General features: G+C 37.6%; 1 protein-coding gene across 2 annotated transcripts in view; it reads right to left on the bottom strand.

The window, feature by feature from the left end:
* The window catches only part of TTC29 (tetratricopeptide repeat domain 29), a 132900-nt gene extending 122437 nt beyond the window's left edge, over nt 1–10463 (bottom strand). For both annotated transcript variants that reach the window (XM_068403848.1, XM_068403847.1), the window contains exons 1-3: nt 10325–10463; nt 7395–7488; nt 3448–3531 (exon numbers count right to left, since the gene is read on the bottom strand). In XM_068403848.1, coding sequence (XP_068259949.1) covers nt 3448–3531; nt 7395–7488; nt 10325–10334 — 188 coding nt within the window. In that variant the 5' untranslated portion in view covers nt 10335–10463. The remainder of the gene's footprint in view (nt 1–3447; nt 3532–7394; nt 7489–10324) is intronic.
* Between the last annotated feature and the right edge of the window lie 5951 nt (nt 10464–16414).

Here is a 16414-nt window from a genome sequence, read left to right as displayed (position 1 = left end):
TAGATCAGTCATAAGGACAATATTTAATTTTTACTACAACCTGATTTTGATCCATTAATGATTTGGTGAGTCAAGACCAAGAACAGAAAGTATCAGGGAAAGCACACTGAAGGCCAGTGGAGTCAGCCAACCTTCTCATAAGCTTACAAAAGCCTAATTCTGTGGCAAGAAAGCAGTCACATTCTGCATTAATGGGAACCTTTACTTTTTTTCCATTTCCAGCTTCTTACACCACATTCACTTCTTATTTCAAGATGAAGTCTTAGAGAAGGAAACAAAACAAAATCAATGAAAAAACCAAAGCAATATCCTGTTTTAATATGATTAAAGTACTATCTTTCTTAAGCACTTTTTTTTTCTTCCTCTTCTATCATGTCACCCTGGGATAAAAAATTATTACAAAGAGAAAAAAAGAAAAACATCTTCACATTTTTCCACAGAAAAATGAGATTATACCATAGGCACACGTAAAGGAATTCTTATTTGCTGAAGTTTGGAACAGAGTACAATACTGTACAATAGAAGGAAAACTGCCACTTTGTTTTCCTTCAACTATGAGGAAACTAGCTTATCTTAATTTTAAAGAACATTGTGCAGGATACAGTTTTAGGGAACAGATATAAAGAATGTTGCTTGTTTCCATAAATGTGATACTACCCATACATTCCTTTATTTAGGAGATAATAAATTTGTTATTTGCCTAATATGCACCAAAAAAAAATAAAGGGTGTTTAATATTAAGCAGGAGTGTGGCTACAAGAATTTGTCTTGACAAAATAATGACTGACTCACGAAGTTAGCCTCCATATTAAACAAAAGTACAGACATTTAGGTAGCAAAAGAAAGATATCCTGTCCTTTTATAAAGAAGTGCAATAATCTACTTCTGGAATGGAAACAATATTTAAAAAACTACACAGCATATTATAAGCCATTTCTCATACTTTTTTTAATAAAAACATCTGTTGTCTGCTGAGACATACAAAGCATAACACTGATTCCAGTAAGATTATTTACAGATATGGCATTGCCTTACTTTATAAATTGGTTTAAAATTACAGTTGATGTATTTAGTTTTTTATAACTACATTAGTCTAGTACTAATATAACTGTGTAGCTGCTGGTTGTTACCATTTGTTTGCTCTCAAATGATTATATCAGGTTTATGGAACAGCATTAGTAAATTACATACTATAGAAATCTTGTAACTGCTGAGCTATTATAAAAAAATAAAATTCTGAGAATAATTATACACACAGAACATTAATGTAATCTTTTAAAAGATGTATTTAAAAACACCTCCATAGAAATAAAGCAGAATACATATGATACTTCAGTTTAATCTTCTAAGATGCTTTGATAACTTTCAAAAACCAGCATATTACAAAACACATCTGCAGAACAGATGATAAAATCCTCACTTCGTTGTGGATTTCCTTGCTGGTTTCCTTTTCCACAACCTCCAGACTCAGGGTTTGGATATAAAAAGAAAAATCGTATATGGGAGCTTTTTGGGTTGGGGTTTTTTTTTGGTTTGTTTGTTTGGGTTTGTTTTTTTTTTTAATAGCAGTAAAAGGCTGACCTGATCAAATCAGAGCTGTAAAATGCACTTTGAAGCCCCAAGGCCTTCCTAAAATAGCAGTGACTTCCTGTGTAATCACAGAGAGAACACTTCTGTCCCTAGCATGGTGTGTGTGCTGTGGAAATCCACTGGGGCTAAAGACTGAAACAGCTCACTGGGAAGGCAAGTCAGTCTGCAACAACTGTTGTAGCATAATGACTACAGCAGCACTGCATAGCTGGTATGGAACTAGGGTGACAGTAAGTGAATGTACTTATTTGTGCGCTTGCTCCCTGAGCTCTGATACTTCTCCCCTCACAGAGCAACTATGTTACCCCTAATTCAGGGGACAGGACCTTTGACAACACCGCATTTGCTCAGGAAGGATCTGTTCCTTATGTTGGTCCAGATCATGCAGAATGTGACTGAGTCACAGACCAATCTTAGTTTCTTTATCTTTAAGCAGGGAACATTTAAACCAGCTATGACACCTAGTGCGATTAGTACAACAGCATGATCAAAGGTAACTGTCCCACATCAACCCCATGTATTCACAGAGCAGTAACATGGCGCTTCCTACTGTCTCACCTAACTCACTTTCCTGTTTGTGTCAGGCTGCTCCCTCCTACAGACTATGACCATGATAACAAAGTCTCTCCTAGAGAAACAAATGAACAAATTGCACTTTGGAAACTCTAGGATGACATTGAGAAGGTCCTGCCCAATCCTGTCATTGAACTAATTTTTAGTCCATCATCTTTGAACCGTCTTAATTCAAATAAAATAAATGGGGCATGAGTTTACTTTAAACAGATCGGTCTCCTAGATCATCAGACCAGATACATTACAATCTTTGTACTGACAGTCAGAACACGTATTAGCTACATCATGTTACCATTGTAAAAACAAAGGTGAATCAGACATGTATCACAGGAAAGCGTTTCTGCTGGCTGAGTATTATATGGTGTGGTTTTAGGACACTGCTAAAGTTATTATCCCTCAACTCAATTTTGGTAATTTTCTAGATTTTCATTTGAAAGTTTTTAGGGAAGGTTTGCAGGAACATTCTTAGGGTAGGAAGGAGAAAAGCAGCATGTTTTGCAAGAAATGAGCTGGTCGAATTCCTGTCTGATCGATAGAATGTTTTTATGTTGCAAGGGTGATCTTGCAATATTCATTGTTAAGGTGCCTAGAGCCCTTCTATATGCATCTTTTTATTATTTAAATATTGAAATAAATAAATTATCTCACTTAAGCAACCAGCAATTCAGATTTGTTAGAATTCTTTCATTAATTTTGATGGTGCTGAACCCCACATCTGTTAAAAGACTCCAGAAGAATAAATCAGTCGTAGTCTCTTGTAACTTCTAAATGTAAATACCTCAGCTGTAAGAAATCAAAAGTTATCTAGATTTCTTTAATTCACTTGGTTTTTAAATAACTAATGGTGTATTAAATGCTTCACCACAGAAGTCAGCACTTGGGCTTGGCTAAATAATAATTCAAAATTACAAGAACATGTATGTCAGTATACTAAGCTTCCACTCCAGAGGAGATATTTCAGAGAGGCTCAGGGGAAAAAAAAAAAAAAGAAGGTAGCACAATTTCAAATATAATTACTGACACAATCTTAACAATGATGTTACAAATGTGAGATAATACTTTGGTAAATATACAAATTAGTAAAACGAAGGAGTTAAATGCTTTGATATATTTAAGATGAGGAGAAATAAACCATCATTATTTAATATCAACTTCAATTTTTAAATGCCAAGTTCCACTAAAAAGGGTAGGGCCTAGGGAACTTTAAATTTAAATGATTATGATGACTAGAAACAAAGGAAACAAACTTATGGATGTTAAAATGCCTCAAAAAAGCCAACTTACGCAGCAGCTTCTTGTTTCGACAACCCTTTGATATTCTTCGCCAAATAATCATCTATGCCATCTTTGTCTTTGATCAAATGAATCCTAAATTTAAGTGAAAAAAATTAGAAGAGACACTGTGAGGTGCTAACACAGACTTCTGCAGCATGTATAATATATTAGCATTACTGAGTAGAGCTAAATACTGAAATATTGACAAAGCAATATATCAGACATTCTATAAACACATACAAATATCTTTTTAATTTTTTGGTCTGTAGCTATTTCAAATCTTTATTTCTGAAAGAAAATAGAGTGGTATTAGCGTTCAAGGACCTGCTTATCTGACTTTTCTGTCTAAACTAGAAGAAATTGTGTATTATTTAAATCAATAATAACTGATTAAGCTATCCATATTTAAACTGTTTTCTGAACCAGAATCATTATGATCTTGCATTATCAGTATGGACCAGAGTGGTGCAATCTATTTTGTATTTAACTTTTTCAAAATTAAAGAAAAGAATATCAGGGAAAAAAAAAACCCAAACCCAACTCAAATGTTTTCCTCCGTGCAATGTAGACTTTAATACTGCTCTCAGCTTTCCACAGTTTGAGCAGTATATTGTAAAAGGTGGTCCACTAAGGGGGTAATCCAAAGGGCATTAAAATAAACTGCAAATTTCAGGATGCATGGATCTAATTTTAAAATTTGAGCTGTACATCATTTCACCTTTCACTTGAGCCATCATCTCTTTGCATCTCCATTCTGATCATAAGAGATGCCTTGAATTTTAAAGGATAATATGCACTTACTGACCATGAAGTGTATTTAAATAGATTCTGATATCCCGACTGTAAAGGATATTATCTTTGTAAAAGGAATGCGAATTTATTCTTATTCTTCTTTAAAAGAGCATAAAGATTGTCCGATTAATCACTCAAAGATAAAAGAAATTCAACATTAGTTCCACATAAATCTATTACTTTCCTGTTTCTCTGTCTGTATTACACTGCTGTCTTTCATTACAGGGATGGGAGTAAAATCTTTTCATAATGTTAGCAAATATAAGCGTCATGCTCCTTATTGCTCTGAGAATACCAAAGACACTTGATGAAGTTCATTTAAATGAAAACAAAATAGCTAAGCAATGTAGAGATATTTTGACATGTCTGTATTTAAAACAATGTAATAGTGAAAACTTCTGGCACAAATAGGGCATTTAAATTTGTTCCAGAATTTACTGCTACTGAGTTGCACCAACAGAGGCTTATGCTTTCAAACTGCACATAACATAATCCATATGACTTGCTGCTGACCATGCAAAATGTACACCTTATGGATACTGCCATAAAAATTCAGTTATAATCAATATAAAAATTTAATCAATATCCAGATTTTCACGCCAAAATAGTCACAATTTAGGAAGATACAAAATGTCATTAGGATAATAAAGATAAGGTCACTATTGTATATTTTAAACTGATGTAAAACATATTTCAAGATACGATAGGTTTATATGAGGCAATAGAAAAATTGAAAAATAGTATCTCTGAGTAATTAAATATGAAGTATTCAGTATACAACACAAAAAACCCTGGCTGACCTTTGTACTTTAAGACTGGGAAAATGAGCTTTCTGCACATCAGTAGCATACAGAGAACGCACCAGATTTGCGGAGGTGTCTGTGGGGGGTGTCCAAACCCCCAAACTGAAACAGTCAACTACAACAAGCAAATTCCTAGGCATCACTATCAGCTTGCTGCAATTTAATCTACACTGCAATTAAAAATAACTTCAAACTGGAACAAAGGAAAGCCTGATAGCTTCTCATTATCTTCTCAAAGGTATTTTAATAAAAAACGATCAAGGGAAAAGCCCCCAGAATCATATACAATTTAAAATGTCACATGCCTTATAGTCAAGGTATAAATTTCTGAGTTGTGACTGGTAACACCCTCTAACTTAAAGATAACTACAGCCAAGGAGAAAAAAACAAAAGCAACAACTTGCAAACCAATTACTGCTCACATAAGTTTTGCAACACTCTATATTGGACTGAAGTAACTACACACAAAGTCATCCATCACAAAGAATTCAAGTTACTAAAAATAATGAATACTTATCTCATCCTGGCGGTTGTTATCAATAATGTTAATATAGCAATAACACAGAAAAGACACGCAGATGATGCATAGGAAAAAATAGACTGTAGAAAATTCCATCAACTCAAATAATCATTATTTAAAATGGCTTGTTATACGCAATGAGAATTAAAAACAATAAAAGTAATTAATGTGAAGAACTGAGACTGTGACTTGGAATGAACACTGTTTCTTAACAGAGAAATGAGGTGAGGATGGCACTGGATAAAAGGCATTGTTTCTTTTCTTCCAGAAGTTGTCACTTGCTTTTTCTAAACTGTTTTAGCCTTATTTCTCCAGTGTTTCCATGATGACTCACTATATTTCATAAATAGTGTATAAATAGTGTATAAAAAAGTCTACTTCACCTGTAAATTGGCTCCTATTTAATTTTAAATCACTCACTTATTAAAGACAAATATATTTTAATCCAATGGACACCTATCCCAGAGTTAACATTTTACACCATGCATTCCTATAACTACTTCTGTTACCAGTCTACACAGCAAAAAAACAGCTACTGATTTTTTTTCTAGAAATAAACTTCATGATAAATACACCTGGCTTTTTAATCAAAGAACAGAACAAAGTTGCACAAAGGACCAAACTGATTCTCACATAACTTTCTATACCCACTGCCTATTCTGTTAACCCAGACTCCAGTTTTATCAAAATTTCCTATCAAAGAAAATGGTGCAGATTGTCTTACTCTGATCATTAGGCATCTACAGCTTGGTCTAGACCATTACAGAATCACACATTTCTTTTCTGCAAATAAGTAAAACTTCTATAGCACTGCTGCAGAATGATCTTCTTGAATGTGAAACTCCCCAAGTAAAGGGAAGAAACAAGCCTCCTGCCTCTGGGGTGAGTTGTCCAGCAATGTAGTTACTGGAAAAAGCAATGGCTGCAGAACACAGCTCCAGCCATAAAAGATTAAAAAAAAAAAAAAAAAATTGTAAGACATCACTACATGTCCTTATTCTATCAATGCGTGAGAGGACACCTATCAGTAAAAGCCCCTCAGAAAGACTGGGCCCAGGGATACCATGTTTCAGGATCCTTACTGCTTTTAGACATGGACATGCAGCTGCTGGATTCTGAGATGCCCCAGACCTTTCAGCCAAAGGCTGACGGGAATGCCAGGATTGGGGTGGGAGGGAAATAAAAAGAAAAAAAAAAAGAAGAGAAGGAAGAAGAAAATAACCACAATTCTTTCTGAAATGGAGGCAAGTCCAAGAAAGAGAGCATAGTGGGGCAGAGTAGTAACTGAGAGACCAGTACTCACCGAGGGAGACAAAAACGTATGGCTACAAGTAACTAAGAGGAGAAATGGGTGCAACAGCATGGAAAGCCACATAGGCATGTGCAAGAAGACGATGGCTTGAAAGTATTATGGCACTGTTGTTAACTCTCTTGGTTATTAAGTACAGGATAATGTTTTTCAAGCCAATTTTACTCATTATATTTTGAGACACAAAACTGTTTTGTGCCTGAATGGAAAAACATACCTTGATTTTTTTTTTATCCAAATAAGTGCATTTTCAATGACCTACATTCATATCAATGCTAAATGGAAGTAACTTCCTACAGCTCTTGAAGGGGTTTTGAAAAATTAGGGTGAAGTATCTACCTTAAACAGAACACATTTCCTATTTCATTTTTTCCCCTTTTAATTATGAAACTTTCCTAAGAGAGAATTTCCTTGCCTTTGATTTTTGCAGTTTTAAATATTGCAAAAAAACAAACATAACTTGTCACCTCAGCATAGCTGATTGAAGCTATTCACAGTAAAAATAATACTCTGAAAGAAAAGAGGTACATACCTTGCAAAGTCTAATGGGGGGCAAACAGTCTGCTCTATGAACCGATGCTCCCCTGGGCTTTGTAGGATTGCTTGAGGCAACACATCCATTTTAACTAAAACAAACAAACAAACCCATCGTTACTTGAAATAATGTCTTCACAGTGATGCAGTTTCTTATCCTTCTTGTGCTGCTTCCCAGCCAACTCTTTTATTTCCAATGCATCACATGTAAAACCAGATTCTAGTTCCACACAAATCTTTTCAGGCCTCAGCATTACTTCAGTAGGACATAATGCATAGGAACGTTCGTGATCTTACTTTCAATGGTTTGCTCTCTTTCACTGGAGTGCTTTTGGTTTACACAGGGATAACTGATTCAGGAACCTTACTTGCATGTGACTCCCTGTGCTTCCTCAAGCTATCTAGGTCCAAGTACTTATAACATTTTAAGTTAATTTATTAAGGTGGAGAAATGATTGAACATGCAGTGTGCAATGCAACAACAGGCACTGTATTAATGTTCAAAATAATACCGAATCATAATAGTAACAATCCTTTGAATAAAAAATGTAAGTAATGCTATACTTACAACCCAGGGGTTTACTTAAAACAAAAGCCGAAAGCCCCACAGTTATGTAGAATCGTCTAGCTCGTCATTTTGAAGTACATAAATGCTAATAGGACTTTTTTGTCTTATAGAGCTACTGTGTTTTTTCCCCAAGTATTCAGTCTACACTTCCTACCATTAAAGTTTCAGCTGCCAGTTCCTTCATTTTGCATGTCTCTGATCTGAGGACGTTAGCAGCAGGAGCACCCTTACTTTTAAATTTGGTTTAATGTAGGTATTGCATGCCCTGCTGGTAGGCCTCAAGGCACAAACTTTTAATAGGGATGGGAAAATAGAATATAATAGGAAGGGTGGAGGGGGAAATTTAACTATTTGCGACATATAGTGAAAGGAAATCTATTTTACAGGAAATAAATGTTAGATATGAATCAACTCGATACTGAATGATCAGTATCAGGCCAGCAGATATTTTATATATTAGCCTTTCTGGGATCAAAAGACATTTCATTGATGCAATATTTTGCTACAGTTGTAGTGAAGAAATTTTTAAAATTGTGTTACTTAGAATGAAATAACAAAGACAATTATAGGTTGAAAAGATGACAGGATACAGTAAGTCATTCTTTTAGGGCTTAGTACTAATGCTAATATTTGTTACAGAAAGAAAAAAAAATACTTATAAATAAACTAATCTACAATTGCAGGCAGCAACATTTTACAGAATTGTGTCATGGAAAAAAAAATCAATATAATAGAAACATATGGGTAATTCATCACTATAAAAGATTATACTTCTTATAGAGAATGACAGGTTTGTATCCAGAAGCAATATAGAAAGGAAAATCTCTTTTTAGGAAGATGCTATTCAGTGAGAAATAGTAATTAAACTTTGGAACAACAATACTGAAGCCCAGAGAAGATGCAAAGCTTTCTACAAGCCTCTTAGTTTTGAGGTATTAGGTGAAAAAAAGCTAACAGACCATGTCTTAATGGCAGCTGCTGAATTTGGCAAGGCAGGAAAGCTGACCATCTGCAGCTATGGGGCAGAAAAGGCATGGGTAATCAGCTGAAAGGAGGCCCTGAAAGCCCTGGTAGAGCCACTGCACCCATGAAAAGCTATCGATGGGTAGGTGTACTTTGTGGCATGCCACAAGTCTCGGGCTCCAGGTTGCACCCACATGGGACCTGGCTCCTTGCTGGCCCACATGCTCCAGGTTCCCACTCCACAGAAATCAAGTACGGGATAAGACAGGCTGGCACGCGCACAGGTCTCACACTAACATTTTTCCGAGTCCATGACTGCCTCACAAGGATTAAAACTATTGCCCTTATTCCTATTTCAAACTCATAGCTTGGGAATTAAAAAAAAAAAATCTGCTTCATAATAATGTCGATTTAATTTTCATTTTAGAGGTGGGAGGTTGCTTTCAGAGTGTTTTTCCCTCACTTCCAAGGTAACTGTAATCTTTACAGGTAAATTACAACCAGAGAGAGACATGACAGAAGGTATCAGAAACACATCCTTCTGAAACATGTGCTGTTACACTCACATAAACCTTGTTGCTCATCATTTAAAGACTGCTAACACTTTACATCTTATTGCTTTATTACAAGGCCAAGCCACACCTCATTTACTTATTCAAACACCCACAGAATTCAGCAAAAGACAAGGCAGCGCAGTTTGTTTCTGAAGAAGTGCTGTATTTAATCACATGATCAAGGGAATCTCCCCACAGGCTGGAATCGCTCCAACATGCATTGAAACGAAAGGTAAAACGCCAACTGATTGTAACAGCCTTTCCTGGCAACCTGTTCGTTGCCACCCAGCTCTTCCCACGCGTTTTCTGAGGCAATGCACAAACCTAACTGGTGGCTAAGGATTCCCCAGGAGGGAAGCAGTCGAGGAAGCATGCATGGCTACATCCACCCACCTTCACAGACATATTTGCTGCTACCTGGCACCTCATAAAATAAAAGGATGCCAGAGTTTGACAGGACAGGCTTACAGCCACGCTGCTTTATTACACTGGACGTGCTGATATGATTGATTAAAAAAACCCAGCATGACAGATGGAATTTGCTCCAAGTAACCTGGACAAGGTCACGGCCCCAGCCAGCGCTTGGTTTCGCAGCGCTCGACCGATGTTCTGAACCTCCTCTGGACCTGTGGCTGCCCAGCCCCGGCGGCGGGAGGACACCCGCCCTCCGCTGCCTCCCGGCCTCCACCAGCCACGCACACTCATTATTTCCCCTTCACCTGTTAACCACCCCCATACACTACATACCCTCAACCCTTCGCTCTGCTACTGTCTCAGCCTCTTAAATATATATATACATATATATATATATAAATATCAGCTGCACTTTCCAGGGGAACGGACCTCTCCTCATGGCGCGGCCGCAGGACAAGGTCTTCCCCAGCTCCGTTACTCCCCCGCCGCCGCCCCAGGCGAAAGGGCGGGCGCGCCGCCGCCTGGCTGAGGAGGAGCCCCGCGCGCCTCGGCCATGGGGCCGCCGCCGGCAGCCGGGCAGCTCCGCGGGACGCCGGCGGCCTCGCTATGACGACAGGGGCGGGCGGTACTGAGGGCGGGCGGCGCTGAGGGGCGGCCTCCCGCCCCGCCGCCTTCCCCCAGCCCGGCGGCGCCAGGCCCCGACGCCCCCTTGAGGCCGCTCCCGGGTGAGGCAGCTCTGCCCTCGGTCTCTGTGAGGCGGGAGGAAGGAGCCCAGCCATGGCAGCCTGGCAGAGGCCTGCAGGCCACCTGAGCCGCAAAGTCCGAGTTAGACCATGAAAAATGTGGAAGTTGTGAGAAATCGGCACAGCTTGAGGCGTTCGGCGTTAGCGGGTCCTCCAGCGATCACCAAGTCTTGGTGTGCTCGCTTGGGGCTCAAATGAACTTACCTCGAACTGGAACATCTCTCAAAGCTGAGTAAGTTTCTGAGGTTGTCAAGCAAAGAGTCAGTGACAATATATCGATAGTTAAAGGAAGGTTTGTGGGAAGTCTCAGATTATATATGAACACTCGCAGTGAGCAGGCTTTTTTCTTTCAGGAGCTCTGATCTTCTCTGATATCCTTCAGGACTTCTCAGCAATGAAAAAGAGCAAGGTAGAAAAGACTGGACCTAATCTCTAAGTAAGTGATGTAACTCGAAGGCTTTTGGTTTGTGGAAAATTTAGTCACCTTCTGTTGACAAGAGCCTGCTGCCCTTCTAAGGGACTGATCGGTTAGGGAGTCTGGGAGCTTGTAAGAAATGGAATAGTGAGAAGGAACCCATAAGCTTTTAGTAAGTGCAAATGAAAATGGTGAGAGAAACCATAATCGGGATGGTAAAGAATACAAAAGATTTTTCAGTAGCCTCTATTCTACTGTTGGAAACTTGACAACAGCAGGAAAGGTCATTTTTTAGCACAGATTTGACCTAGAACTGGTTGGCAAACTGGAATGTCAAAATCAATTGTTATAATCTATTTTGGAAGGATCAAGTGGACAGAAAGCATTTCAAAAATGGCATTACCTGTTTCTGAGTTGATGGCAATCGGAAGCAAATGATCTTGAATGTTTATGGGTCAATGTCCTAACGGATAAGTCAGAAGTTGACAGGGTACTTAGCTGATATCAAATCACACTAGAGAACAGCATGACCTATGCCTTACCCATCAACAACATATAGGGGAAGCATTGCTGTACTGAGGTGAATTTCAATGAGTGACATATGCTGGAGGTCTCGTGCTGACAGTGTTAAAATCTACTTGGAATTTCAAAATCTTTTAAATGTCAATTTCCGAACTCAAAAATTGTTGCATCCAACACAGGGGAATTCTATAGTAGACCTTGCCTTGACAGATGAAAAGCAACTGATCATACAACTAAAAATTAGCCATAGCTTAGGTATAACTGATAATGATTTGATCACATTTGTTATGTGCAAACAGAATTAAGTCCAAACCAATAATATATATACTTACTGCTTCAAAAGGGCTAATTTTATGAAGGTGGACACCTTATAAAGGTGATACTGTTACAAGGTAAATCTGTTGGGGGAAAGAATATCACCTGAAATGGGAAAATGATAATTGGAAACTGTTTAAGGATGTTAGCCCAGATACCTCCAAAGCCATAATCCCACAACTAAGGAATACATTTGCTGAAAAGCCAGGGTGGTTTACAAGGAAAACATCTATGAAACAGAAGGAATGTGGTATCATACATATACACTGGAAGCTAGTAATTGTAGAAAATTACTGTGGGAGGTAAAAGGTTATAAAGGAAATATACATACGGTCAACAGAGTTAAAATGAGGAAAATATAAGTTTTTTTCAAGTGTAGAATATAGAAAATGTTCTGAATAGTGAGAAGACCCTATTAAGCAATGAAAGTGTCAGCTTTAACCATAATTAGTGACAAATTTGGAAAGTTAAAACATATACATATTTATTCTGTGCATTTGGGAAGATGGCAGCTGATGTAGTTATGTTGTATGGTATCGAAGAATTGATTTCTATTCAAACGATAACAGAGGAGGATGGTTCAACTTCAGTTACTAAAGGAAAACTGGCATTAGGGAGTTTTGAATAAGTATGTCAAGAAGTTGTGAGCACTATCAATGTTCATATTCAGAAGGTCTTGGAACACTAAGACATTTACATAAAGAAGGTAAAGCTAGTATTGTTCTAATACTTCAAAAGAATGAATAGGATAGTAGTAGTTTATCAATGTGACATTGGTCACAGGCAAAATACAGAATAGCCAATATAAACCTCAGTTAACAAAGAATTTAAAAGAAGACAGATAATTCCAATTAAAATGGGCTTCTGCTAAAAAAAAATATATATCCTGGCAGAAAAATAGAGCCTGGCAAACAGATTTTTTCTTAATGAGGCTGCAGGTTCCACATATTGATGTAATTTAATGAGACTTCAGTAAAGCATTTGACTTATTATCATGGCTTTTTGGATGAAGCACTTCAATGACAGAATTATTTGTATCCTATACATAAACTTATAAAGACAACTTGTAAAAACTGGAAAGATAAGCCACCAGATTTAAAATTACTGGTAATATTCTGGAACGATACCTGAAGTACCTCACAAGCAGCCATTTTACACCATGGCGACATCTTCTGCGTTAAGCTTATATAATTCATTTGACTTGGAAACAAAGTAAGAATTTTTTTTATGGAGATATGTTCAAAGGATGCTGCATGCCAAACGATTTGTAACTTAGAGAGGACACTCTTTAACAAAGAATCACAGGCAGTCTACATCTATGTAGTAATATGAAGAGGCATACTTCCTCTAAAGGCTACTGCCTTTCTGTGGTTGAGGATGAAACCAGCTCCTATTACAATGCGGTGTTGTTGTAGCACCAATATAATTGGTTTAGAAATGTTTGGCCTGCAAGTCCTGAAGGGAAAAAGTGTCTGTTCATGGAATAAAAATAGAATTTCAACTTCTAACACTTTTTGTTCCTACCATTCAGGTAGGTCATTGTCCAATTCTGTAAACAATGGTAATGTCCAAGGAAAGGTAATATTTTATAGTAGATCAACTTTTAATTAATTTGTTTGAGCAAAACTTGGTGTTCAGATGTTGCATATTCAAAAATGTAATCTAAAGAGGCAAAAAGTGCAATAAATCGGTCATTTTCAGTAGCTGTTACCCCTAGGAAATGTGTTTGTGCAGCTTTAATGGTTGCATGAAAAAGGAATTGCTAATATACTGTCTCCGCTTAAATGCAGCAATGCCAAAAACCTACCAGAACATATCTGGATACTCTTCAATACTACTCATAAAACTTGTTAAGAACCTGTGCACTGTTACTTTAACTATAAAAAAAAAGTAAATGGCACTAAAGTTGAAAGAATTGAAATTGAAATTTCATAGGGCATCCCTCATCTTCAAATTGTCCCTCTGCTTTAAATGAAAGTACTGGAGGGAGCACAATATTATACAAGCCTTTTTTTTGACTCCTGCCTAGCTGTCCATCTTTGGTCCCTGGTAGTTTTGTTTTTCCTATTACCTGTTAACCTGTCCACTGCAGAAAAAAAACCCAAAATTGAAGTGTCCGCACTCCTCCACTCTAGAAGAGGGGAACAAGTGAAAACTAAGGTGATCATGGAGAAAAATATGAAAAAAAAAAAGAGGAAAAAAAGTTGAAGTGTCAAAAATACAAAACCAGGGAACTAGAGGGTGGCAACACTGAGCATGCTACCAGGCAGCAATCAGCATACAAAGCACACAAAAAGTACAAAAGCTAGTGCTGGCTGCTGTGGGCTGCAGGTGTGGAGACATGACAGGCTGATGGAACAGAAATAACCTCTAAAGTTGCCAGGATTTCCTTAGTCAAACTTCCTCCTCCACCAGGCCCAGGGCCAGAGTCAAAAGGAGGTGAATGAGAAGATTCTGCAAGTCTTTGAGACCTTGGATGGCATACTAAGCTAGGTACTGATTTGGCATGAACTTTAACCAAAAGTTGACTGTGGCACTACTGTTGTTTTTCATCCCAAGAGAAATACACAAAAACTAAGAAAACCAGAGAATTTCTGGAGACAGATCCTGTAGGGTTTTGCAGTCAATACTTGTAACCTCGATTTTCAGTGTTTTGTGTGAACTTCTTTTAAAGCCAAAGAACAGGAAACCTGTGATCTCTCAAAACAGATTATCTTTGCATAAAATGATTCATTTTTCCTATGCATCTTTTCCTTATCCATGTGAGAGGTAAACAGCGTTTCTACCTTTCTGATGTTCCTATGTTAGTGAAATGTGTAACTTGCTGTTCTAAGTAGTTATCATAGGGCCAGTACCACCAGAAATGCTTTTCTCTTACACTCACATGAGACACTTCCTCAGGTACATTAAAATGTTTTTCTTTCACAGCAGACTCTTCAAAACTATATTTAGGCACCTTACTCGTAATCACTCAGTACATGATACCCCTCTGGTTTCTTTAGAGATGAGCATGAGGATTTTGTGGCCCAATCTGCTAGTATGGAGCCCAGTTCTGTCATGGGTTGGTCAGCTGCTTTGTTGATTGGTGCTGGGGATGCTGGAAAACTTGCTGGTCAGGTACCAGCATGAAGCTAGCACTTGAAGGAGCAAGCGGGGTAAATACAGAACCCTCAAATAGGGGTTCTGGTACAGGTAGTAATTAGCCAAGGATGGCTGTGCCAGACGAGATGTCGTACTGCTCTTTTTCACAGCAATAAAGTATTACTGAATATAAAAGTTACTTTTCCTAAAAGAGCCATCTCTTAATTTCAGAGGCAGTTGAAATACACAACTAAATTGGAGGATTTGCCTCTGTTTTTTTCTTTATGGCAAATACATATTTAGATCTGAATAAGTAGTATCATACTGGCTAAAGATTTTCACTATTTTTGTAATGTGACACTTGCATACTGTTTAACCAACCTTTTTTAGCTTTCTGTTTGAGTGATGAGATGGAGACAGCAGTGCTGATGAAGATCAAACAAACTTACAGTGTAAAAATTACTATAAGGTTCTGTAGTCTTGCTGTTCATTATATACATGTTATGCATCGATATACGAGATCATTGTCAAGTTCCATTGCTGGCATAATAGGCTCAGGAAAGAGCCAAATATTTGACAGAGAATGCAAGTCTCCAAAATCTTTACTTCACGGTTCTTGTCATGTTTCATCTCGCTGTAGCTTGCAGCTAGTATTTAGATGGAATTGTTCCACAGTAGCATTAGAGCAAAAGCATTAGACACCATAAGCTTTTGTTTTATCAGGATTTCCATTTCTCTTTGCTTATGTCAGTTCAAACACTCTATGGGAAACTAAGCAAAATAGGACTGCGTTAAACGCTACTCTAACGTGCTCGTGAGCATTTATTTGTATAAGTTGCTCCATTCACTTCAAATGGAACCACTCATATGACTAAAAACTTGCTAACTTAAGTAGTAACTCTTCCCAGTTTAGCTCTAAACAAATAGCTCTAAGGGCTGATATAGTTAAAAGGAGAATAAATATAATTATGGCTTACTAAAACAAGCTGTGGTTATTTCAGTAACAATCTAGTCTGAGAGATTATGAAAGTATGGAATGTGCCTTGGTAGAAATAGGTACTAGGGAAGAGGATATGCCACAAAAAAATGAGAAAAGTTATTTATTTTTTTATTTTTTACAACAAGCATTTCCTCAGCCATTGAAATAAGGGCTACAATGGGCAAAAAATTCTCCTCGTCAGGCCTTATTGTTCTGCACGCCTAGAAATTTGAGTTTTGCATTGTTAAAAAGAGGACAGAAACATTCATTTGTAGCTCTGGAAGGTCCAGAGATACTGCACTCCAATTTTATGGCTATTACAAATGATAACTGGATTCATGGTAACCTAACACATCTCAGAAGTGTCTAAATCAGTATTTCTTTAACCTGAGAGACATATATAGGATAAACAAAGAGGTGGCATTGTACAAAGGTTTAACTAGCATTTGCCCGAGATCACCTAA

Source organism: Nyctibius grandis, chromosome 6, assembly GCF_013368605.1.
Source record: "Nyctibius grandis isolate bNycGra1 chromosome 6, bNycGra1.pri, whole genome shotgun sequence".
Classification (NCBI taxonomy): Eukaryota; Metazoa; Chordata; class Aves; order Nyctibiiformes; family Nyctibiidae; genus Nyctibius; species Nyctibius grandis.
The sequence above is the reverse complement of the archived record's forward strand: the minus strand, read 5'-3'. Positions and strand labels throughout refer to the sequence as shown.